The sequence below is a fragment of the Spea bombifrons genome, chromosome 1 (genome assembly GCF_027358695.1).
Source record: "Spea bombifrons isolate aSpeBom1 chromosome 1, aSpeBom1.2.pri, whole genome shotgun sequence".
Lineage (NCBI taxonomy): Eukaryota > Metazoa > Chordata > Amphibia > Anura > Pelobatidae > Spea > Spea bombifrons.
Window position 1 is genome coordinate 162,800,054 of NC_071087.1, and position 26,683 is coordinate 162,826,736.

The window sequence follows — 26,683 nt, forward strand, 5'->3', positions numbered from 1 at the left end:
CTGTCCTCGGCGTGTCACTCGCCCCATCCCTGCCTCCGCACCGCCCGCTCTCACTCGCCCCGTGAGCTGACACTCGGCCTGCTGTCTGCCTGTCCTCGGCGTGTCACTCGCCCCATCCCTGCCTCCGCACCGCCCGCTCTCACTCGCCCCGTGAGCTGACACTCGGCCTGCTGTCTGCCTGTCACTCACCCCAGGAGCTGACACTCGGCCTGCTGTCTGCCTGTCCTCGGCGTGTCACTCGCCCCATCCCTGCCTCTGCACCGCCCGCAGTCTGCCTGTCACTCGCCCCGTGAGCCGACACTCAGCCTGCTGTCTGCCTGTCACTCGCCCCAGGAGCTGACACTCAGGTCCGAGGACTATGCGCTGTGATCGGGACTGATGTGGATTTTGTGGTTTGGAGGAAGTGACTCCGGAGCCGGCAGGTAAGATTTTCCTAATCATTCCACAAGAGCGGCAAATCTGGGCCAAAGAGCTGACATTCTAACACGTGCGACAGCTCACCCGCTGAGAAGAAGTATTTTGGATTTGAGCCCAATTGCCCCAAATTTTAGCAGTATCTCCGGGGGGGGGGGTATTACGTGTATTTATGACCTGGCAACGCTGCTCAAAGGGTTAATAAGGCCTGGCTTGTCCCTGTTGCCCCTGGCTGGCAGGTTTAATTGCCCCGGGATAGTGAGAGTGACCCCTTTGGGCTGAGAATGCAGCGGGCGAGCGGGCGGCCCCCACAGGGGTATTTATTGTTATCAGCCCTTCTGGGGGGGGTAGATAATAATGATCCATTTACAGAGATACAGGAGGCCCGAGGAGCTAACAATCTAAACCCTGACCCGGCCATTAACCAATACGTTTACCGGCAGCTTAATAAGCACTTCGAGGGCCGTGGTCCGGGGGGCCGGAGGGGGGTCACGCCGAGCTGTAAGTATCAGGTGCCTTAGTGCATTTATTACGTTTATCGGGTGTTATTACCATGGAAACACAGCTTATGCCCCCCCCCCCGGTGCGGGGGAGTCAGCGGGGGTTCGTTGATTGTTTGTATAGCGCCGTCATACTCCGCAGCGATGTACGTTTTCTCCACGTTTTCAGATGGAACTTTATCAGCGGGGAGCGGCCGGCGGACTTTGATTCCCCGCTGCGGATCCACGTGGCACCGATTCGCTAAATCTAATGCAATGTGTAACCGAGAGGGAACAGCCTCCCAGCAGAAGTGGTAGCGGTAGTTTTATGAAGGAAGCCCCATCCGGCCCCCGTCTAGTCGCCGTTTCTCCTGCTGTAACGACTCAAACCTTAATCAGTCGTTGGTCTCGTCTTAGATTCAGGAGCCGTATGTCTATCCCATGCATGTTTAATACCCTCACTGTATTACCCTCTACCACTTCTGCTGGGAAGCTGTTCCACTTATCCACCTCTTGGAACGTTTCTCGTGCACGTTGTTGAACTCTCTATGGGTTGAAGCGTCTCGCCGGTGGCAGCCGGTGGGTCGGCTGGGAGTCCGCGTGGGGCGGTTGTGGTCTTGGTGCCTCTTATTAAAGTCATGTAAGGTTAGGAAACCTCAGAGGTCTCTTTGTGTGAGGAGGAAGTGGACGGCCGGGCAGAGCCGCCCCGGCACCGGCTATAAAGCCTTTTCCAGCCCCACTGCACACAACTAGCCACTGGCTACTGATCTACCAACCATATCAGTCTCTGGGAATCCAGGCCACTTGGCAGCTATGAAGTAAAGACTCCCATCCTCTGTGCTGGCGGGCCTGTTCCTTATTCCTCCCCACCATGAGTGCGACCCTGAAGCCAGAAGTCAAGGATCTGTGGGAGAGACCATTAAACAAGCCACAGAGTGGGAGTGTCCGTGGGGAGACGGGAGTGTGAGCTCCGCGAGTAGGAGTGGCCGTGGGGAGACGGGAGTGGGGGCTCCGTGAGTAGGAGTGGCCGTGGGGAGACGGGAGTGGGGGCTCCGTGAGTGGGAGTGGCCGTGGGGAGACGGGAGTGGGGGCTCCGTGAGTAGGAGTGGCCGTGGGGAGACGGGAGTGGGGGCTCCGTGAGTGGGAGTGGCCGTGAGGAGACGGGAGTGGGGGCTCCGTGAGTGGGAGTGGCCGTGGGAGGGGAGGGTCTGTTAGTTTCTGCTGTTTGTAAAGTTGAAGCCGCTCGTGTTCAACAGCAGAAAACCCACTCACTGGCCGAGGAGCTGACACTCACACTCCCTGCCCCCTGACCGAGGAGCTGACACTCACACTCCCTGCCCCCAGACCGAGGAGCTGACACTCACACTCCCTGGCCCCTGACCGAGGAGCTGACACTCACACTCCCTGCTCCCTGACCGAGGAGCTGACACTCACACTCCCTGCTCCCTGACCGAGGAGCTGACACTCACACTCCCTGCTCCCTGACCGAGGAGCTGACACTCACACTCCCTGACCGAGGAGCTGACACTCACACTCCCTGCCCCCTGACCGAGGAGCTGACACTCCCTGGCCCCTGACCGAGGAGCTGACACTCACACTCCCTGCTGGCTATGGCCAGGCAGCCCTGCGGAGGTGAGCGCTATACCGGGTGAGTACAGGGGCAGATGCTCCGGGGTAGTTGTTACAGGGAAGGCTGTCAGGGCAGGTCAGGCATTGGGGTTTGTATTATTAGCATTGTTTTATAAAGGGGCTTCATATGCCGTGGCGCTGTGCAGGACATGACAGAAAGAAGATGTCCTGGGGGCCCTGCGCACAGGAGCTTACACTCTAGAGAGCGGGGGACTCCCCGGCACAGAGGGGGCAGTCGTCATGGTAACGGGAACTTTCCAGCCAATCGCAGGAGAAGTGCAGCTCTGTGTGCATCGCCCAAAGGGTTAATGCTGAGCTCTGTGTGTTATACCCTGTATCATCCCGCGTCACCGGGTATTAATACCCCTACTTATTACCGGGTATTTGTACCCGTATAGCACGGTGTTATTACCCGGTGCCCGGTATTTATACCCGTATAGCGCAGCGTTTATTACCCGGTATTTATACCCGTATAGCACGGTGTTATTACCCGGTATTAATACCCGCATAGCATGGTGTTATTACCCGGTATTTATACCCGTATCACGTGGTGTTATTACCCGGTATTAATACCCGTATAGCACGGTGTTATTACCCGGTATTTATACCTGCATAGCGCGGTTACCCGGTATTTATACCCGCATAGCGCGGTGTTATTACCCGGTATAAATACCCGTATAGCACGGTGTTATTACCCGGTATTAATACCCGTATAGCATGGTGCTATTACCCAGTATTTATACCCATATAGCACGGTGTTATTACCCGGTATTAATACCCGCATAGCATGGTGTTATTACCCGGTATTTATACCCGCATAGCGCGGTGTTATTACCCGGTATTTATACCCGCATAGCGCGGTGTTATTACCCGGTATTTATACCCGCATAGCGCGGTTACCCGGTATTTATACCCGCATAGCGCGGTGTTATTACCCGGTATATATATACCTGTATAGCATGGTGTTATTACCCGGTATATATACCCGTATAGCACGGTGTTATTACCCGGTATTTATACCCGCATAGCACGGTGTTACTACCCGGTATTTATACCCCAATAGCACGGCGTTATGACCCAGTGCCCGGTATTTATACCCATATAGCGCAGCATTTATTACCCGGTATATTTACCCGTATAGCACGGTGTTATTACCCGGTATTTATACCCGCATAGTGCGGTGTTATTACACGGTATTTATACCCGTATCACGTGGTGTTATTACCCGGTATTTATACCCGCATAGTGCGGTGTTATTACCCGGTATTTATACCCGCATAGACCGGTGTTATTACCCGGCATATATACCCGTATAGCACGGTGTTATTACACAGTATTTATACACGTATCACGTGGTGTTATTACCTGGTATTTATACCCGCATAGCACGGTGTTATTACACGGTATTTATACCCGCATAGACCGGTGTTATTACCCGGCATATATACCCGTATAGCACGGTGTTATTACACAGTATTTATACACGTATCACGTGGTGTTATTAGCTGGTATTTATACCCGTATCACGTGGTGTTATTACCCGGTATTTATACCCGCATAGCACGGTGTTATTACCCGGTATTTATACCCGTATAGCACGGTGTTATTACACAGTATTTATACACGTATCACGTGGTGTTATTACCTGGTATTTATACCCGCATAGCACGGTGTTATTACACGGTATTTATACCCGCATAGACCGGTGTTATTACCCGGCATATATACCCGTATAGCACGGTGTTATTACACAGTATTTATACACGTATCACGTGGTGTTATTAGCTGGTATTTATACCCGCATAGCACGGTGTTATTACACGGTACCTGGTATTTATACCTGTATAGCACGGTGTGTGTTAGCATGTATGCACGTGTGTTAGTGTGCCTGTGTTGGAGTGTATGCGTGTGTTAGCGTGTTAGAATGTGTGTGTTAGCGTGTGGCATTCCAGGGGGCGTCTGGTTATTCCGGAGTTGCCGCTCCTGTTTCTGGGGGGCCGCCGTCCGGAGAGAAAGCAGAGCGGGGGCGGAGCTTCCAGGTCCAAATGTTAAGCTGTTAACCCTTTGTGTGCTGCGGGCGGGCAATTGGCCAGCGGGCCGGATACTTGGAGTTCTGTCCTCACTGGGGCCAAAAGAGTTAACAGTGTGACAGAGGATCTGCATGACATCATCGCTTAATAGGTTAATATGACTTCGCCAGGAGCCGGAGGGAGTTTAACCAGCAGAGCTGCTCTGTACACTGCAGACTCCCATCAATCTGAGCAATAAGTGCATAACCCCCCCATGTGTGCCCCCCCCACACCTTAACTTCCTGCCCTCAGGATCCGCAGGATTATTCCTCCCCGCTAACTTATCTCTCCCCTATTGTTAGGTTGCTGATTGTTTCAGGCAGCCGTTGTAAGTGGTGGGGGAGGGGAACAGGGAATCTATTATTATCACTATTGGTTTATGGCGCTATCATACGCCAGAGCGCCGTACAACGGGAAACCGCACAGAAACACGTGATCTCACCGTGACATCACGCCGGCCGCCTCACCTGGCGGGCTTCATCTACGCGTTAAGTTATGCTTAGTTTCAATTCCAGGTCATGGACGCTTGGCATGTTATTAGCATGTTTTTAATGTGTTATAAGCATGTTAGTGTTTTATTAGCTTGTTAGTGTTTTATTAGCGTGTTAGTGTGTTAGCATGTTATTACTGTGTTATTGGCGTGTTATTAGCATGTTATTAGCGTGTGATAGTCTCTGTTATTGTATATATGTGGGGAAAGTGACCTCATAAACAAAAAATTGTCACAGCGAGTGTGAAGAGAAGCGTTTCCTGTCTGGAGGGCCGAGCGCCAGGATCAGGGAGGAAGTGAGTGTCGGCGGAGTGAGGCGTTCGTTCAGGTGGGGAAATAACGTGATGTCACGCGGCCCTAAAGCTCTCCTAAAGCGCTTAAAGTCCGGGGGCCACTAGGGGCCAAGATGCTTGCGCAGGAAAATGGCGCCAGTGCGGACTGCCGGGGGAGGGGAGCTCTCAGGATACCTGGGAACTTTTGGGCTCCAGCTACCCGGAACCTACCCTCATGGGACATGGCCAGGACTACCCACGTCGGTGGCCCCCGCTGATATCAGGGGCGGACCTGCGGAAGTCAGTGACATGGCGGGAAACACCCCATTTAAAGGGGGAAATGGGCGGGGAGTGGGGCGTGTCCGGAGGGTTCCCCGGGTAAAAGAGCGTCTCTTGGCTGCAGAGTCCCTTTAAAGGTGTCGATCTACTTAATCGATATTCTAAATATATGGCAACAGCCTATCAGTGCAGGCTTTTCTGCCACATGACTGACTGGAACATAGGATCCGGCTCCTCATTGGTTCAGCTCGGAGGGGTTATAAAAAAAAAAACCCTAAATGATTTCTCTGTTGTGTCCGATTCACCTTCGGGTTCCTGCTTTTCATAAAATTATTACAATTGTATTTTTTTTTGTTTATAAAACTGGTTACTTTGTTGCAAAGAGACTGCTGAGGTTCCTGTAGAGTTTGGTAAACGTGAAGAGAATAACTTATTATGAACCATAATGGTCGCCCCCGTAATATAAAGTTTTCAGGCAGCTGCATATCAGCCATTTGTATGATTCTCGCTCTGTTATCTGACCCCCGATCTACTAAACACCCCGACTCCTTATCATACTGCCTGTGGGGGGCAATAGAATGGCTCAGTCTTAATCACCCAGTCTATGGAGGAACAGACTTCATTAGCACTGTATACAGCACTGGGGGTTATATTACTGTATACAGCACTGGGGGGTTATATTACTGTATACAGCACTGGGGGGTTATATTACTGTATACAGCGCTGGGGGTTATATTACTGTATACAGTGCTGGGGGTTATATTACTGTATACAGCGCTGGGGGTTATATTACTGTATACAGCGCTGGGGGGTTATATTACTGTATACAGCGCTGGGGGGTTATATTACTGTATACAGCGCTGGGGGTTATATTACTGTATACAGCGCTGGGGGTTATATTACTGTATACAGCGCTGGGGGTTATATTACTGTATACAGCCCTGGGGGTTATATTACTGTATACAGCGCTGGGGGGTTATATTACTGTATATAGCGCTGGGGGGGTTATATTACTGTATACAGCGCTGGGGGGTTATATTACTGTATACAGCGCCGGGGGGTTATATTACTGTATACAGCGCTGGGGGTTATATTACTGTATACAGCGCTGGGGGTTATATTACTGTATACAGCACTGGGGGGTTATATTACTGTATACAGCGCTGGGGGGTTATATTACTGTATACAGCGCTGGGGGTTATATTACTGTATATAGCGCTGGGGGTTATATTACTGTATACAGCGCTGGGGGTTATATTACTGTATACAGCGCTGGGGGTTATATTACTGTATACAGTGCTGGGGGGTTATATTACTGTATACAGCGCTGGGGGTTATATTACTGTATACAGTGCTGGGGGGGTTATATTCCTGTATACAGCGCTGGGGGGTTATATTACTGTATATAGCGCTGGGGGGGTTATATTACTGTATACAGCGCTGGGGGTTATATTACTGTATACAGCGCTGGGGGGTTATATTACTGTATACAGTGCTGGGGGTTATATTACTGTATACAGCGCTGGGGGTTATATTACTGTATACAGCGTTGAGGGTTATATTACTGTATACAGTGCTGGGGGTTATATTACTGTATACAGCGCTGGGGGTTATATTACTGTATACAGCGTTGAGGGTTATATTACTGTATACAGCGCTGGAGGGTTATATTACTGTATACAGGGCTGGGGGTTATATTACTGTATACAGCGCTGGGGGTTATATTACTGTATGCAGTGCTGGGGGGTTATATTACTGTATACAGTGCTGGGGGTTATATTACTGTATACAGCGCTGGGGGTTATATTACTGTATACAGCGCTGGGGGTTATATTACTGTATACAGCACTGGGGGTTATATTACTGTATACAGTGCTGGGGGTTATATTACTGTATACAGCGCTGGGGGGTTATATTACTGTATACAGTGCTGGGGGGTTATATTACTGTATACAGCGCTGGGGGTTATATTACTGTATATACAGCGCTGGGGGTTATATTACTGTATACAGAGCTGGGGGGTTATATTACTGTATACAGCGCTGGGGGTTATATTACTGTATACAGCGCTGGGGGGTTATATTACTGTATACAGTGCTGGGGGTTATATTACTGTATACAGCGCTGGGGGGTTATATTACTGTATACAGCGCTGGGGGTTATATTACTGTATACAGCGCTGGGGGTTATATTACTGTATACAGCGCTGGGGGTTATATTACTGTATACAGCGCTGGGGGTTATATTACTGTATACAGCACTGGGGGTTATATTACTGTATACAGTGCTGGGGGTTATATTACTGTATACAGCGCTGGGGGGTTATATTACTGTATACAGTGCTGGGGGGTTATATTACTGTATACAGCGCTGGGGGTTATATTACTGTATACAGCACTGGGGGTTATATTACTGTATACAGAGCTGGGGGTTATATTACTGTATACAGCGCTGGGGGGTTATATTACTGTATATAGCGCTGGGGGGGTATATTACTGTATACAGCGCTGGGCGGATGTTTTCAGGGGAAGGAAATCTGGAGCGAGAAACAAAAAACAAACAGGAGAGAAAACGGGTGCTGAAGGTCGTCTCGGCCCAGGAACAGGGATCCTCTGCCCAGCGGCGGCCGCTGCCTCGGGACATGATCTGAATATTTTCGGGATTCCCTAATAAACATATAAGAAAACTTTTAGATATCGCGTTCTGCTTCATTACGTCTGAAGAAAGGACCTCTGAGGTCTTGAAAGTGAATGCAATGTTATGTCTTCTCTTGGCCCATTATTATCTTTTATTGGTGGCCCCCGCGGACAGGGATTGCCCCCCTGGCAGATTTTCTCGGTGACATTCTTACTGGGAATCCGTACTCAGACTGGTTTCCTGTAGGACTCGCTCCAGACCGCTACACCCTCAGAAACCGAATAGCACATCTGGGCTTGAATGGAAGATCGGGGGAGGGGGTGTCATCCAGACAGAGCAATACTTATTCCATAGGGTGGGGAAGGAGAACTGGGGAGGAATAATTACCAACCATCCTATTTTACTTTACTCTAAAAAAAACAAATAAGTCTACAGAGGAAAAGCGAGATCCGAGAGTAACAGTAATACCCCGAGCGCTGTATACAGCATAACCCCCAGCTCTGTATACATCATAACCCTTAGCGCTGTATACAGTAATATAACCCCCCAGCGCTGTATACAGTAATATAACCCCCAGCGCTGTATACAGTAATAACTCCCCAGCGCTGTATACAGTAATATAACCCCCCAGCGCTGTATACAGTAATAACCCCCAGCGCTGTATACAGTAATATAACCCCCAGCGCTGTATACAGTAATATAACCCCCAGCGCTGTATACAGTAATATAACCCCCCAGCGCTGTATACAGTAATATAACCCCAGCGCTGTATACAGTAATATAACCCCCCAGCGCTGTATACAGTAATATAACCCCCCCGCACTGTATACAGTAATATAACCCCCAGCGCTGTATACAGTAATATAACCCCCCCGCACTGTATACAGTAATATAACCCCCAGCGCTGTATACAGTAATATAACCCCCCAGCGCTGTATACAGTGATATAACCCCCAGCGCTGTATACAGTGATATAACCCCCAGCGCTGTATACAGTGATATAACCCCCAGCGCTGTATACAGTAATATAACCCCCCAGCGCTGTATACAGTAATATAACCCCCAGCGCTGTATACAGTAATATAACCCCCCAGCGCTGTATACAGTAATATAACCCCCAGCGCTGTATACAGTAATATAACCCCCAGCGCTGTATACAGTGATATAACCCCCAGCACTGTATACAGTAATATAACCCCCCAGCACTGTATACAGTAATATAACCCCCCAGCGCTGTATACAGTAATATAACCCCCCAGCGCTGTATACAGTAATATAACCCCCCAGCGCTGTATACAGTAATATAACCCCCAGCTCTGTATACAGTAATATAACCCCCAGCGCTGTATACAGTAATATAACCCCCCAGCGCTGTATACAGTAATATAACCCCCAGCGCTGTATACAGTAATATAACCCCCAGCGCTGTATACAGTAATATAACCCCCCAGCGCTGTATACAGTAATATAACCCCCAGCGCTGTATACAGTAATATAACCCCCCAGCGCTGTATACAGTAATATAACCCCCCAGCGCTGTATACAGTAATATAACCCCCAGCGCTGTATACAGTAATATAACCCCCAGCGTTGTATACAGTAATATAACCCCCAGCGCTGTATACAGTAATATAACCCCCAGCGCTGTATACAGTAATATAACCCCCTCGGCGCTGTATACAGTAATATAACCCCCAGCGCTGTATACAGTAATATAACCCCCAGCGCTGTATACAGTAATATAACCCCCAGCGCTGTATACAGTAATATCACCCCCCAGCACTGTATACAGTAATATAACCCCCAGCGCTGTATACAGTAATATAACCCCCCCAGCGCTGTATACAGTAATATAACCCCCAGCGCTGTATACAGTATAAGGGCTGCTCTGTATAAGTTCGGGGGTCTCGTGTAGGTTATGTTAGGGTATAAATCTCGGGGGTCTCGTATGCTCCCCGTGTGTCGGGAATCTCCTCCGTTATAGTTGCGTTCCGCGGTTGGTGGTCCCGTTAGTTTTGTATCCGGTGAAAGTATCTGCGAGGCGTCCGTGGATAGGCATGATGGGAGTTTTCCCGTATAAATGGGCGGCCGAGCGTCTCCGGCAGTCTGATGGTTTTGGAGAAGCTGGGATGGGAGGAATAATCCTGCGCATCCTGATTTATTTAGTGAATCTTTAGTAAAATGTCGGATTTGGGCAGATTCGCTGCTCCATCTACCCCCCAAGTGTGTTTTTACCCCCCAAGTGTGTTTTTACCCCGGCGTTCTGATGAAATAATTATCCCTGAGCGGCAGGAAATGTGGTAAGCGTCCGTCCGGCTGCCTGAAGGAGAGAGCGGCTGGGGCGAGACGCCGAGGAGCGAGCGTGAGTCATCGGAGCGACACGTAATCAGATCAGCGTGGCTGGGAGCGGCGTGACTGGGGGGCGAGACTCGGGACTACACGGAAAATGACATCATATTAGCATTTAATTTTACTTCCAGCGGCTTTGAGGGATTTGCCCAAAAGCTGACAATCGGGTGACTTCATTGCTTAGGAATCCGTTTATATAAAACCTCTACCCGTTGTACTGCGCTGCGGAATATGATGGCGCCATATAAATCAATAAATTATTATCTATCTGGAAGCCGCTACAACAAAATCTAAATTTCAATGGATCGTTGTGTGCAGACCGGATTCTGCCGCCCAGCAGGGCTGGGATTTTCGTAAAATATTTTCTGTTCTTTACATTCTTCTGATATTTCAATTCTAAAACTTTTCATTTTTTTGGCATTAAAAAACCCAAGAAATAGGTCTTCTTAACCCACCTACTTTGCATGTCTCAGGAGCAGCCTTCTTAATTCCCTGCTTATTATTCCTCCCCATTAAGTTGTTTCTCCCCTTTTGTTAAATTTGCTGAAGGTGGTAGATAAGTGGAACAGCCTCCCAGCAGAGGTGGTAGAGGGTAATACAGTGGGGGTATTAAACATGCATGGGATAGACATACGGATCCTGAATCTAAGACGAGACCAACAACTGATTGAGGTTTGAGTCTTTACAGCAGGAGAAACGGGGAGACTAGACGAGGGCCGGATGGGGCCGATCTGCCGGCGGGTCCCTTTATACCTAATAGTAACTTATATTTCCAAAATAATCTCTATTTGCTGTTATTTATTGTTTTTATATAGCGCCGTCACATTCCGCATAATGCAAAAGTTATCTGAATTTTAGGAAAAAAACATATTTAACCCCTTAGGGACAGCGGGTTGTCTTTAAATCCCATAAAGGGCAATGCATTGTGAGCGCGTACATGTCGTAAAGGGGTTAAGAGGAGCTGTAACAACGAACGGTTAAGTAATAGTTTCTGCCCGCATCACTTAACCCTTACGTAGCTGACACACAGACCACCAGCGTTTCTGGAGCAGTCGCCACGGAAACCTTTAACCCTTTATACAGCGTTCTTCTGGAACGCGACCCTTTGGCGGTTTCGTTATTTTCCCTTTTTTTTTGATTATAAGCGCGTTTCTGGTTACTTTGCGACTCTTTGCGGGACTTTAAAGGGTTAACCGGGTTCCGAGTCTCTGTTTAGAATGAAATGAGCAGCCTGCGCTCGGCAGCCTCGGGGCCGGCACGGGGGGGGGAATTACTGCGGGAAGGAAGCAACCAATGAAACGACTGCAACTCCCAGCATGCGCAGCCGGTCTCCGGGCGAGGTGCGGCGTTACGATGTGGTGGTCTGCCGGCTGCTGAGGGTGCTGTGGGTGGGAGGGGGATTTAAAGAGACCGGCTCTCCCGTTGCCAGTCCTGACGTCTCTCTGTTTTGTCCCCAGGATTCTCATGGGATTGTAGCCTCAGACTCCTCCGCGATGCCTCTGTTTGGGTTAAACTGTGGCAAGAAAAAGCAGGAAGGTAAGTGTTAAAATAAATGCCCCACCCCCCCGTCTAGTCGCCCGTTTCTCCTGCTGTAAAGACGTCTCTCGATGGTCTCGTCTTAGATTCAGGAGCCGTATGTCTATCCCATGCATGTTTAATCCCCTCACTGTATTACCCTCTACCGCTTCTGCTGGGAGACTGTTCCACTTATCCACCACCACACCTGTGGAGAATTGGTTTGTCTCATCTAAAGTGTCGGCTCTTCCATCGCCGAGACGCCCCCGGGGTGCATCGTGATGATATAGCAGAAGAACGCGTCGGTCACATTCTAAACGGCGTCCGCCGCGCCTCGTCGTCTGGTTCCTCTTTGAGATAAAAAATGAAACTATTTATTTATTTATTTTTTGTATGTTTTCTGCCGAGTTTCCGCTGCAGCGAAAGTCCTGGAAACCCTCTGAATGCCGAGCGGAACGCTCTAAAAATATTAACCCCTTAATAGCCCATCAGGGAGACCCCGATGCAGCGGCTCACTAATGGTTCTAATAACGCTCTTGTCAGGAGGTGAAGCTATTCTCAATGAAATCACCTGTATTCAAGCAGGAATTCCAACTGTGTAATAACACGGAGAAAAGAGCCAATCGGAAGGCTCGGAATCATCCAATATGAGGGTATCGCAGGGCTCTACTGCCCTAAAAGCCCCGATAATGTGTATAGAAACAACAGGGAACGGCTTTATAAATTAAACCGGGTAAATAAAACTCATTATTCTTCTTCTAAATGCCCCCCCTCAGTTACACCAATAGCTACCAACAGGCCACAGTCCCACAAAAAGTCCTGATAAAGCCTCACCCACCCTCCGCTTTGGTTTGGATGTCGGGGTCTGTTACAGGGTCACCGTACCCAAGGCTGGGTCCCCCTGTTTGAGGGCTGAGGAATCACCAGTCAGTCCCTCATACGGATCGCACTCAGCTCTCCACGGATCAGTCAGACCACCATTCACAGTAAAACAAGAACTTTATTTACAAACACACAGAACTTTATATATAATCTCAATGCAATGTGCACCGAACCCAACCCCCAATCCCATCACTCACATCCCCTCACAAATCCCATCAGTATACAGGGGATGTATCAGGTGAGGGGATTAAGGGATACAATGGTTTCCCCCACCTGTGTTATCCCCCCTGTAGTGCGGGGGCCGGCGGGGCAGACAGGGCTGTGCTGGCTGATTAAGAGCCCCAGCCAGGTTATAGGATCGTCTCTTTGAAGGCCGGAGCTGCAGCCACATTCAGTCTCTGGGCCGGTAACACAATAATACACAATAAAATATATTACCGGGTCACGGGATACGGAACCGGACACAAAAGCGCTCCGTGACCCGGCTAAACTTCATATGACACATGAGCCAGCTAGCCTGGCCCTGTCACAGGGTCGCTGCGGGTTCTTATGATCCAGAGGGTCCCGATAAGAGCGTCCCGGCGGCTCCCGGAGACTCCCCCCCTCTGGTAATGAAGCGATGCGGATTTACCCATCCGGGGGTCCTTCTTCAGGTCGCCGGCGGACCGCCACACATCCGAAGCCCCCTCCAGCGGCAAATTTACTAAAACTGCTGCTTCTGCTGCCCATAACGGGATTGCACACAGATGGCAGACCCCCCCCCCATCCAGGTAATATTCACAATCCCATCCCGCAGAAACTGATACTGAAAGCAATTAACCATTTGTGTGCATCCACAGTACAATAAAACTGTCAAGAGTCGCAGGATTTTTACCCCAGTCTCGGTGGGGTAGGTGGAAGTGAATGGGGCAGATTCTCGGGGTCACGCAGTGTGGAGCCGACTCCTTCATATTCTGATTTAATTATATCTGAGCGTCCTGATCGATCACCCGGACTCTCTGACTAATGAAATTCTGTGGAGGATCGGACTTCATTAACATCACCATAAAGCATCAGCTCAGTGTGGGGTTTGAGCCGGGAAACTCACCCAAAATATCTCATGACTGACAACAATGGTGGCTTCGGGGGGGGGGGGTTATATTACTGTATACAGTGCTGGGGTTATATTACTGTATACAGCGCTGGGGGTTATATTACTGTATACAGCACTGGGGGGTTATATTACTGTATACAGCGCTGGGGGTATATTACTGTATACAGCGCTGGGGGTATATTACTGTATACAGCGCTGGGGGTTATATTACTGTATACAGCACTGGGGGGTTATATTACTGTATACAGTGCTGGGGTTATATTACTGTATACAGCGCTGGGGGTTATATTACTGTATACAGCGCTGGGGGGTTATATTACTGTATACAGTGCTGGGGGGTTATATTACTGTATACAGCTGGGGGTTATATTACTGTATACAGTGCTGAGGGGGGTTATTACTGTATATACAGTGCTGGGGGTTATATTACTGTATATAGTGCTGGGGGTTATATTACTGTATACAGCGCTGGGGGGTTATATTACTATATACAGCGCTGGGGGGTTATATTACTGTGTACAGCGCTGGGGTTATATTACTGTATACAGCGCTGGGGGTTATATTACTGTATACAGCGCTGGGGGGTTATATTACTGTATACAGCACTGGGGGGTTATATTACTGTATACAGCGCTGGGGGGTTATATTACTGTATACAGTGCTGGGGTTATATTACTGTATACAGCGCTGGGGGTTATATTACTGTATACAGCGCTGGGGGTTATATTACTGTATACAGCACTGGGGGGGTTATATTACTGTATACAGCGCTGGGGGTATATTACTGTATACAGCGCTGGGGGTTATATTACTGTATACAGCACTGGGGGGTTATATTACTGTATACAGTGCTGGGGTTATATTACTGTATACAGCGCTGGGGGTTATATTACTGTATACAGTGCTGGGGGGTGATATTACTGTATACAGTGCTGGGGGGGTTATTACTGTATACAGTGCTGGGGGGGTTATTACTGTATATACAGTGCTGGGGGGGTTATTACTGTATATACAGTGCTGGGGGTTATATTACTGTATACAGCGCTGGGGGTTATATTACTGTATACAGCGCTGGGGGGTTATATTACTGTATACAGCGCTGGGGGGTTATATTACTGTATACAGTGCTGGGGGTTATTACTTTATACAGCGCTGGGGGGTTATATTACTGTATACAGCGCTGGGGGGTTATATTACTGTATACAGCGCTGGGGTTATATTACTGTATACAGCGCTGGGGGGTTATATTACTGTATACAGCGCTGGGGGGTTATATTACTGTATACAGCGCTGGGGGGGTTATATTACTGTATACAGCACTGGGGGTTATTACTGTATACAGCACTGGGGGTTATATTACTGTATACAGCGCTGGGTGTTATATTACTGTATACATCGCTGGGGGGTTATATTACTGTATACAGCGCTGGGGGGTTATATTACTGTATACAGCGCTGGGGGGTTATATTACTGTATACAGCGTTGGGGGGTTATATTACTGTATACAGCACTGGGGGTTATTACTGTATACAGTGCTGGGGGTTATATTACTGTATACAGCACTGGGGGTTATATTACTGTATACAGCGCTGGGGGTTATATTACTGTATACAGCGCTGGGGGGTTATATTACTGTATACAGCGCTGGGGGGTTATATTACTGTATACAGCATTGGGGGGTTATATTACTGTATACAGCACTGGGGGTTATATTACTGTATACAGCGCTGGGGGTTATATTACTGTATACAGCGCTGGGGGGGTTATATTACTGTATACAGCGCTGGGGGGTTATATTACTGTATACAGCGCTGGGGGGGTTATATTACTGTATACAGCGCTGGGGGTTATTACTGTATACAGCGCTGGGGTTATATTACTGTATACAGCGCTGGGGGTTATATTACTGTATACAGCGCTGGGGGTTATATTACTGTATACAGCGCTGGGGGGTTATATTACTGTATACAGCGCTGGGGTTATATTACTGTATACAGCGCGGGGGGTTATATTACTGTATACAGCGCTGGGGGTTATATTACTGTATACAGCGCTGGGGGTTATATTACTGTATACAGTGCTGGGGGGTTATATTACTGTATACAGCGCTGGGGGGTTATATTACTGTATACAGCGCTGGGGGGTTATATTACTGTATACAGTGCTGGGGGGTTATATTACTGTATACAGTGCTGGGGGGTTATATTACTGTATACAGCGCTGGGGGTTATATTACTGTATACAGTGCTGGGGGGTTATATTATTGTATACAGCGCTGGGGGTTATATTACTGTATACAGCGCTAGGGGTTATATTACTGTATACAGCACTGGGGGTTATATTACTGTATACAGCGCTGGGGGTTATATTACTGTATACAGCGCTGGGGTTATATTACTGTATACAGCGCTGGGGGGTTATATTACTGTATACAGCGCTGGGGGGTTATATTACTGTATACAGCGCTGGGGGTTATATTACTGTATACAGCGCTGGGGGGTTATATTACTGTATACAGCGCGGGGGGTATATTACTGTATACAGCACTGGGGGGTTATATTACTGTATACAGCGCTGGGGGGTTATATTACTGTATACAGCGCTGGGGTTATATTACTGTATACAGCGCTGGGGGTTATATTACTGTATACAGCGCTGGGGGGTTATATTACTGTATACAGCACTGGGGGGTATTAATGTATACAGCTATATGAAGGGTTAAACGTGGATGTGGTTGGGGATAGAGTGGGGTTAGGCTCTCTCCACCAAATGTATCGGTTTGTCTTAGTCTGTCAGTTCTTGTCTTGTCGGACCCCTTGAATTTATGTATTGTAACAAGCGCTGCGTAAACTGTTGGCGCTATATAAATAAAGGATAATAATAATAATAATAATAATTTAATGGGTGTGGAGGCGTTTTAGGGGTTAATCGTTCAGTGAGAGGGTTCCTGTTATCAGCGGAGGAGGAAGCTGTGTGCGCAGCGCAGATGGCCGGGTATTTACATGGCTGAAGTGGCCGTTTCCAAGGCCTGATATAAATGCGGGGAGCGGTTTAAATATTTACACGATGCTTTCTGTTTCTCCATCTATGGGAAAACCCGATTCCCCGACCCGTTTCCTGCATTCGTGTCGTGTTTGGGCAGCGTGTTCCACCAAGGGGTTAAAAAAAAAAAAAAAAGCATTATTATTTGAACCTTGCAAGAAATGTCCCAATCTGTGCCAGTTTTACATGGATTGACATGGAAGGGAGTTTTACTTTACTGAGAGGGTGATAGATGAGTGGAACAGCCTCCCAGCAGAAGTGGTAGAGACTGATACAGGCATGGGTGGGGCACAGAGGAATGAGGGGCATCAGGGATTTGGAGAGGGACTGGTCAAACTAAACAGGGACACTTGGGATGTAATTGCCGGAATCTGCAGGGATTAAGGTAATTTTTATTGTGAAGCCCCCTCCCCTCCCCCACAGGGCAGCCGGAGCCCAGGAATAACCGAGCCAAAAAAACGGCACAAAAATAGAAAGACTTCGGAAAGAACAGCGCGTCCCCCCCCCCCCCCGAACGCCTCTCAGACGGGCCATTTTAGGGTTTCTTATTTTTTTAATCAATCGAACGTATGGCAGCGCTGAACTGGTTAATACGTATTATTAATACATTGTAACGCTTCGCTGCCTTACTGGCTGAAATACACCAACTCCCAGTAATAAAAGTCAGAAGCATACAGTTTGGGAGGAAAGCGGATCCCCACCAGCTTTTTATTCTTTTTACCCCAGTTGCAGTTTTTTTGCCCCGTAATATAAAGTTTTCAGGCAGCTGCATATCAGCCGTTTGTATGATTCTCGCTCTGTTATCTGAAACAATAGAATTGCTCGGTCTTAATTACCAGCCGGACTCTCTGACTAATGAACTTCTATGGAGCAACGGACTTCATTAGCATCGCCATAAAGCATCAGCTGATCTGTTCTGCAGGAGAAGCTGCCTGGGGTCAGTCCTTCATAACGCAGATGAAGCTGCAGCTCGCCTGCAGACTGCTGATTTAGTAAATAAAGCCCCATGTATTTTAGTAAATTACACAGACAGGGAACACCTGCAGAGATAAACGGTGTAAACTCAGCCTTTTGTGCCGATAGCGAAGTCATTAATATATAACTTTATTAACCCTTAAAATACATCATACAGAGCGCCAGGCGGCCGTTCAACCCCCCCCCCTCCCTTCCATGTCAGCCGTAAAGAGATCTAACAAACAACATGGAACAAGAGACCGGAATCTAACAGTAGAGGGTCAGAGGTTTAAATGGAAGTAAAGGTCGTTTTTTTTACTGAGAGGGTGGTAGATAAGTGGAACAGCCCCCCAGCAGAGTTTGTAGAGGGTAATACAGTGAGTAGTAAACATGCATGGGATAGACATACAGCTCCTGAATCTAAGACGAGACCAACGACTGATTAAGGTTGGAGTCTTTACAGCAGGAGAGACGGGGGCCGGATGGGGCCGATCTGCTGGGGGGGTTCTGGGTTTTCAATCTGATTGAATATAATGTGTTTTATGGACGTAAGGCTTTCTGTGACATTCTTATCACCCGACGACCTTCTGTCTCAGCTGCTGAAGCCACAATCTCGGTTTTGTGAACTTTTACCCCTTGCGTTAAGTAGTGTTTGTTTTAGAGAGATCCGTCGCCCAGAAATGGCTTCATTGTTAACGTCCTCAGAATGACTTCAGAAAACAAACAGCCGGCTCCACGTTTCTTTTTATTAACAATTAGAGTTTCTGGTTTATGCGGCTGGCAGAACCTCAGCTGACAGCCGTCCAGCCAAGTGCCGCTCTACAGAAACCGGCCCCTGTATAACATATAGATAAATAAATGAGCCGGCCCCTGTATAATGTATAGATAAATCATAGAGCCGGCCCCCTGTATAATGTATAGATAAATCAGTGATCCGGCCCCTGTATAATGTATAGATAAATCAGTGAGCCGGCCCCTGTATAATGTATAGATAAATCAGTGACCGGCCCCTGTATAATGTATAGATAAATCAGTGAGCCGGCCCCTGTATAATGTATAGATAAATCAGTGAGCCGGCCCCTGTATAATGTATAGATAAATCAGTGAGCCGGCCCCCTGTATAATGTATAGATAAATCAGTGAGCCGGCCCCTGTATAATGTATAGATAAATCAGTGAGCCGGCCCCTGTATAATGTATAGATAAATCAGTGAGCCGGCCCCCTGTATAATGTATAGATAAATCAGTGAGCCGGCCCCCTGTATAATGTATAGATAAATCAGTGAGCCGGCCCCTGTATAATGTATAGATAAATCAGTGACCGGCCCCCTGTATAATGTATAGATAAATCAGTGACTGGCACCCTGTATAATGTATAGATAAATCAGTGACCGGCCCCCTGTATAATGTATAGATAAATCAGTGAGCCGGCCCCTGTATAATGTATAGATAAATCAGTGAGCCGGCCCCTGTATAATGTATAGATAAATCAGTGAGCCGGCCCCCTGTATAATGTATAGATAAATCAGTGAGCCGGCCCCCTGTATAATGTATAGATAAATCAGTGAGCCGGCCCCTGTATAATGTATAGATAAATCAGTGACCGGCCCCCTGTATAATGTATAGATAAATCAGTGACTGGCACCCTGTATAATGTATAGATAAATCAGTGACCGGCCCCCTGTATAATGTATAGATAAATCAGCGAGCCGGCCCCCTGTATAATGTATGTTAAATCAGCGAGCCGGCCCCCTGTATAATGTATAGATAAATCAGTGAGCCGGCCCCTGTATAATGTATAGATAAATCAGTGAGCCGGCCCCTGTATAATGTATAGATAAATCAGTGAGCCGGCCCCCTGTATAATGTATAGATAAATCAGTGACCGGCCCCCTGTATAATGTATAGATAAATCAGTGACTGGCACCCTGTATAATGTATAGATAAATCAGTGACCGGCCCCCTGAATAATGTATAGTTAAATCAGTGAGCCGGCCCCTTTTATAATGTATAGATAAATCAGTGAGCCGGCCCCTGTATAATGTATAGATAAATCAGTGACCGGCCCCCTGTATAATGTATAGATAAATCAGTGAGCCGGCCCCCTGTATAATGTATAGATAAATCAGTGACCGGCCCCTGTATAATGTATAGATAAATCAGCGACCGGCCCCCTGTATAATGTATAGATAAGTCAGTGACCGGCCCCTGTATAATGTATAGATAAATCAGTGAGCCGGCCCCCTGTGTAATGTGTAGATAAATCAGTGAGCCGGCCCCCTGTATATGCTAAAGAAGTCTGTTCCTCCATAGACTTTCATTAGTCAGAGAGTCCTAATGGATGATTAAGACCGAGCCATTCTATTAAATGAATGGAAAATTAACTAAAAAAAGAAGGTGTTTTTCTCCCATAAATTAACTTTCCGTTTTTTCTCCCCCACAGAGAAAGAGAGGCGTCTGCGAGCGAACGACCGGGAGTTTAACTTGAAGTTTAAGTATGCGGTAAGATGCCTAACGCTGGGGGGGAATAATAATTAATAATAGTAATCAGAGGAGCAGTGAAACCGTTTAACCCCATCAGGGATTCATATTGACACAGGGGCCACAGTATAGACAAACCACTGATCCGGTAAGGGGCCCGGCCACGAGGTTCAAGCAAAGGCATGCTGCAGGGGATAAAACCCCGCCCTGGCCACACCCCAACCACACCCCAACCACACCCCCTAAAACCAAAAGGGTTCCTTCTCTACCCCTTTGAATTGTTGCTTCCCGGATCATTTATCTTTGGTTTCAAATCCAATAAATACTCCGGATCATGGGGGGCGGAGTTGTGGCACGCCTTACTCCCCGCCCCCTTCCTCGAGCCGCTTTAAGTTGGACCTCCCACCTGGAGCCTGGATGATGTTCCCAGTTATGACATCATTTTTATCTTTATGTCGTCATGGAGGTGGGAATTGTAAATACCTTTTTGATTATACATTTCTAAGCTGACTGGCCAGCACAATGTATAGGTGAGAACACGCCCTCTAGAAAGCGGTGACCGGTGCACTTTAACCCGCTCCACATCAAATCTATCCAATGCCGGTAAAGGTCGTTGTCGATCTCTGGTTACCACGACAGCCGATACTTTACTGCTCCGCATATCTATATCAGGCTCATTGATTATATAACGATGGGTTAACCACCCCCACGGGGTAGGCAGGACGGGCGTAGATGACTCATAAAGCGGATTATTTGGTTCATCCGACTAATGGCAGGTTTAGGAGCAAAAAATGTGCCAGGTATTCATGGACCTGGCACGTGCCTGCGCGGAATGCCATTCATTTCAATGGGAGCGCTTCCTTGTCAGTGATTGGCTGCAGAGCTGGCCTTAAGTGTTCTGGTGCCCTGTGCGGACTACTCCTCTGGCGCCCCCCATCCCAAAAAAAAAGAAAAAAAATCTTGTAACAAACAAGATTTGTTTGTTTTTAACTTTATTTAACATGGAGGATGTTAAATAAAGTTTTTTTAACTTTATTTAAAATCCTCCATGTTAAATAAAGTTAAAAACAAACAAAACCGCTGTACGTCGCGCCCTCAGATTGTGTCCGTCCCGCAGATATACGCTTTCATTTATCTCACATCTTTGAAACAATGTATATTAAATGACACATAAAGTTCTATCTTTTAAGGCCTGTCCATGACGTCCCTTTAAAGCAGCCAATCAGAGCCGTCCTTAGGGGTGTGCGGACGCACAGGGCGCCATGGCAGCAGGGGCGCCTGCCCGGGACTTAAATTAAAACATGGGGTTTTTTTTAAACTTTATTTAAAATTCTTCACGTTAAATAAAGCTTTACAAAAAAAAACGATGCTTTAATTTAAGTCCTGAGCAGGCGCCCCTGTTGCCATGGCGCCCTGTGCGGCCGCACACCCCTAAGGCCGGCTCTGATTGGCTGCTTTAAAGGGACGTCATGGACAGGCCTTAAAAGATAGAACTTTATGTGTCATTTAATATACATTGTTTCAAAGATGTGAGATAAATGAAAGCGTATATCTGCGGGACGGACACAATCTGAGGGCGCGACGTACAGCGGTAACGAGAACGTACAGCATGCGCAACGTACAGTGGTAACGAGGACGTACAGCGGTAACGAGGATGTACAGCGGTAACGAGAACGTACAGCATGCGCGACGTACAACGGTAACGAGAATGTACAGCATGCACGACGTACAGCGGTAACGAGGACGTACAGCATGCGCAACGTACAGCGGTAACGAGAACGTACAGTGGTAACGAGGACCTCTTTTGTTTTACAGACAAACGCAATCAAGACCTCGAAGTATAACGTCTTCACGTTCCTGCCGCTGAATCTGTTCGAGCAGTTCCAGCGCGTGGCCAACGCTTACTTCGTGTTCCTGCTGATCCTGCAGGTAAAGCGTCAAACTGCGGTGGCCGGGGTGGAATAAGGCCCCCGGGGGCCCCTAAACACATTCATTATCGGCACTATCACAGCATGCCACCGCCTTGGGAGGGGGCTGGTGCTAGCCCCAAATGCAATGTCGACAGACCGCCCACTGACATCAGGGGGACCGCCCAACGACTATAGGGGACCGCCCACTGACATGAGGGTACCACCCACTAATGTCAGCAGGACTGCCCACCGACCTCAGGAGACCGGCAACCGACATCAGGGGACCGCCCGCCGACATTGGGAAAACCATTTAAAAATTAGAGTCGTAAGAAAATAGGAGAAAAATTATTGGAAAAAAATATTTTCCCATTAAAAATTAGAAATATTTATTTTTTCTAGGCCTCTTATCCCCTATGATGCCCCCCCCACCAGAAATACGACTTTTCAGTAGAAATATTTTTCAACATTTTCCCCTAATATGGCTTCTCTGGTAGAAAGAAGACGTTTCATTGGAAATATTTTTTTCCAATTTGTTTTTTTTCTATTTCATTATGAAATGGCGTATTTTCCAATGAAGATGAAATTATAAAACTAAACATCCCGGGGTTGAAGTCCTTTCATCTGCTTTCTTCGTTCTTTCCTCCACAGCTGATTCCCCAGGTCTCCTCGCTCTCGTGGTTCACTACCGTCGTCCCCCTGGTCCTGGTGCTGACTGTATCTGCCGTGAAGGATGCCACCGATGACTTTGTAAGTGGCCAGATCCCCTCGGTACTACATTCTATGAGCCTCTGTGATCAGGTCTCCTCTGCTCTCCTGCCTGCCCCCTGCTGGTCATCCCCGTAACTTTCCTTCTTTCTTCGGATTCTCTCTTTTTCTGCAGCGCTCCTCCTGCCCGATTCTCTCGCTGCTCCCGCGCATGTGATTTATTAAAGGGGTAGGTCGAACGCCACCTCGGCTTCTATCAAATCACGCCAAACAAACTCATCTCATCCTGCCAAGACCCCCCGATCTGGCGTTTGCCATAACGCAATGACCCTCTTCACCCTACATTAACCCTACCATTACCTGGGGCATGATCAGCGAGGGGCAAGTCTTTAGCTGAGGTTCCAAGAAAGCCAGAAGCGCCCCCTCCAGTAGTTAAGTTACCAATTCCATGACCCTCAGCCAGCTCTGGGGCATTTGCATTTCCTAGACCAGCTAGATGGTCTTCTCTGCTCTCATGAGAAGAGCTTCACTATTATTATTATTATTATATTATTATTTATTATTTTATTATTATATTATTATGTATTATTATTATATTATTATTTATTTATTATTTTATTATTGTATTATTATTATATTATTATTTATTTTATTATTATATTATTATTTATTATTATTATATTATTATTATTAGAATTATTATTATTGTCATTATTATTTTTTATTTCTATAGCCCCACCAATTTCCGCAGCTTTTCTTACAGTCCCTACATTCAAAGGTTCTGAGCTTACAATCTAGATATCATGAATCTGTCGCTGTGATGTTTGTAAACGAACGGCTTTTCTTGTTCCAGTATCGGCACAAAAGCGACAATCAGGTCAACAACAGAACGGTGCAGGTGCTCAGCAAAGGACAGTAAGTGTCAGACAGCGGAAGAAACGCATCCGGATCATTCCGGGCTACATGTATGAAGAATAACGCTGCATTGTCTGACTGTACATGTTCTGTGTATGAACTCAGCGCTGTATATATAGCGCCGGCAGATTCCGTAGCGCTGTTACATTACATTTATTTATATAGCGCCGGCAGATGCCGTAGCAATGTTACATTACATTTATTTATATAGCGCCGGCAGATTCCGTAGCGCCGTTACATTACATTTATTTATATAGCGCCGGCAGATTCCGTAGCGATGTTACATTACATTTATTTATATAGCGCCGGCAGATTCCGTAGCGCTGTTACATTACATTTATTTATATAGCGCCAGCAGATTCCGTAGCGCTGTTACATTACATTTATTTATATAGCGCCAGCAGATTCCGTAGCGCTGTTACATTACATTTATTTATATAGCGCCGGCAGATTCCGTAGCGCTGTTACATTACATTTATTTATATAGCGCCGGCAGATTCTGTAGCGCTGTTACATTACATTTATTTATATAGCGCCGGCAGATGCCGTAGCGATGTTATATTACATTTATTTATATAGCGCCGGCAGATTCCGTAGCGCCGTTACATTACATTTATTTATATAGTGCCGGCAGATTCCGTAGCGCTGTTACATTACATTTATTTATATAGCGCCGGCAGATTCCGTAGCGCTGTTACATTACATTTATTTATATAGCGCCGGCAGATTCCGTAGCGCCGTTACATTACATTTATTTATATAGCGCCGGCAGATTCCGTAGCGCTCTTACATTACATTTATTTATATAGCGCCGGCAGATTCCGTAGTGCTGTTACATTACATTTATTTATATAGCGCCGGCAGATTCCGTAGCGCCGTTACATTACATTTATTTATATAGCGCCGGCAGATTCCGTAGCGCTGTTACATTACATTTATTTATATAGCGCCGGCAGATTCCGTAGTGCTGTTACATTACATTTATTTATATAGCGCCGGCAGATTCCGATCGATGAAAGAAGCCATATTGTTAGAGAAGCCATCTATAGGGGGCAGATCACCAGGATAGGACATCATATCCCAATACACCGCCGCACAGAACAGCCGCACAGAACCGCCGCACAGTGCGCAAATATAGGGACTGTCCCACAAAAAACAGGACCGTCTGGAGGCATGCGGCCCAACCATCGTGCCCCCTGTAGTCGCTAACTTATGGTGGAGAAGAAACTTGAATTTTATTGTCACCGAGGCGGGACGGTCGGCTGCGTTTTGTCCGAATTCATTCAGATAAAACCCGTTTTCTGAGAATACAGAATTTAATATTTTTTTCTTTAAAATGATCACAAAAGGCTGTTTTTTCAGAAATATTCTGTGTGGCTGGAAGGTTTAGGGGACAGAAATTGTCGATCGCTTTAGTTCTGCCTAATATTTTGCAGGTTCACCAATGAGAAATGGATGAATATCCAAGTCGGCGATATTATAAAACTGGAGAATAATAATTTTGTAACGGTGAGTTAAACGCCGTCTGGGGATATAGTAATAGAGTAATACCTACCCCATGCATGTTTAAATCCCCTCACTGTATGAACCTCTACCACTTCTGCTGGGAATCTGTTCCACTCATCTACTACTCTCTCGGTAAAGTAAAACATCCTTGCATTACATCTCAGCCTCTGATCCTCCCATCCTCCGATTCTAACATTTCGATTGGTGTGAGATATGATGCCCTCGGTTGTTTGTGTTATTTTGCCCCACGTGGGGTGTTTTTGTTTAAATGGCTCTATATGTTTTCAGGCAGATCTTCTGTTGCTGTCCAGCAGTGAACCCAACAGCTTGATCTACATAGAAACCGCGGAGCTTGACGGGTAACTTTCTCTTTTATTATTTGTCTGGAATCGGAGGCCCTGATGCTTTGTATCAGGTGAGCCACCATTCCCCCGAAGAGCTTACAATCTAAAAGATGCAATTTTCCCCCCAGGGAAACCAACTTGAAGGTGAAACAATCGCTGACAATTACAGGAGATCTGGGCGAGAACTTACAGCAGCTTTCACAATTTGATGGTAGGTTTACAACGGCGAAACAAAACCTTCAATAGAGTAACATATATATATAGTATTAGAGTAACATACAGTATATACGGAGTAACAGAGTAATATATATCCAGAGTAATAGAGTAACATATATGCAGAGTAACATAGTAACATATATACATAGTATTAGAGTAACATACAGTATATAGATAGTAATAGAGTAACATACAGTATATATATATATATATATATATATAGTAACAGAGTAACATATATACATAGTATTAGAGTAACATACAGTATATAGATAGTAATAGAGTAACATACAGTGTATATATATATATATATATATATATATATAGTAACAGAGTAACATATATACATAGTATTAGAGGAACATACAGTATATACAGAGTAACAGAGTAACATATATACATAGTATTAGAGTAACCTATATACAGAGTAACAGAGTAGCATACAGTATATACAGAGTAACAGTGTAATATATATACAGAGTAACAGAGTAAGATATATACAG

The 26,683-nt window shown here is 46.7% G+C and overlaps 1 protein-coding gene across 2 annotated transcripts in view; it reads left to right on the forward strand.

Moving 5' to 3' along the window:
- Positions 1 to 317: 317 nt before the first annotated feature.
- The window catches only part of LOC128466980 (phospholipid-transporting ATPase ID-like), a 41,852-nt gene continuing 15,486 nt past the window's right edge, over positions 318 to 26,683 (forward strand). The window contains exons 1-10 of one of the 2 annotated variants that reach the window (XM_053448470.1): positions 2,341 to 2,414; positions 2,491 to 2,541; positions 12,076 to 12,154; positions 20,547 to 20,605; positions 22,400 to 22,513; positions 23,143 to 23,241; positions 24,053 to 24,114; positions 25,551 to 25,623; positions 25,909 to 25,979; positions 26,093 to 26,175. In XM_053448470.1, coding sequence (XP_053304445.1) covers positions 12,112 to 12,154; positions 20,547 to 20,605; positions 22,400 to 22,513; positions 23,143 to 23,241; positions 24,053 to 24,114; positions 25,551 to 25,623; positions 25,909 to 25,979; positions 26,093 to 26,175 — 604 coding nt within the window. In that variant the 5' untranslated portion in view covers positions 2,341 to 2,414; positions 2,491 to 2,541; positions 12,076 to 12,111. Of the gene's footprint in view, positions 423 to 2,340; positions 2,415 to 2,490; positions 2,542 to 12,075; positions 12,155 to 20,546; positions 20,606 to 22,399; positions 22,514 to 23,142; positions 23,242 to 24,052; positions 24,115 to 25,550; positions 25,624 to 25,908; positions 25,980 to 26,092; positions 26,176 to 26,683 lie in introns of those variants that run through there. The other variant, XM_053448479.1, reaches the window with a different exon arrangement.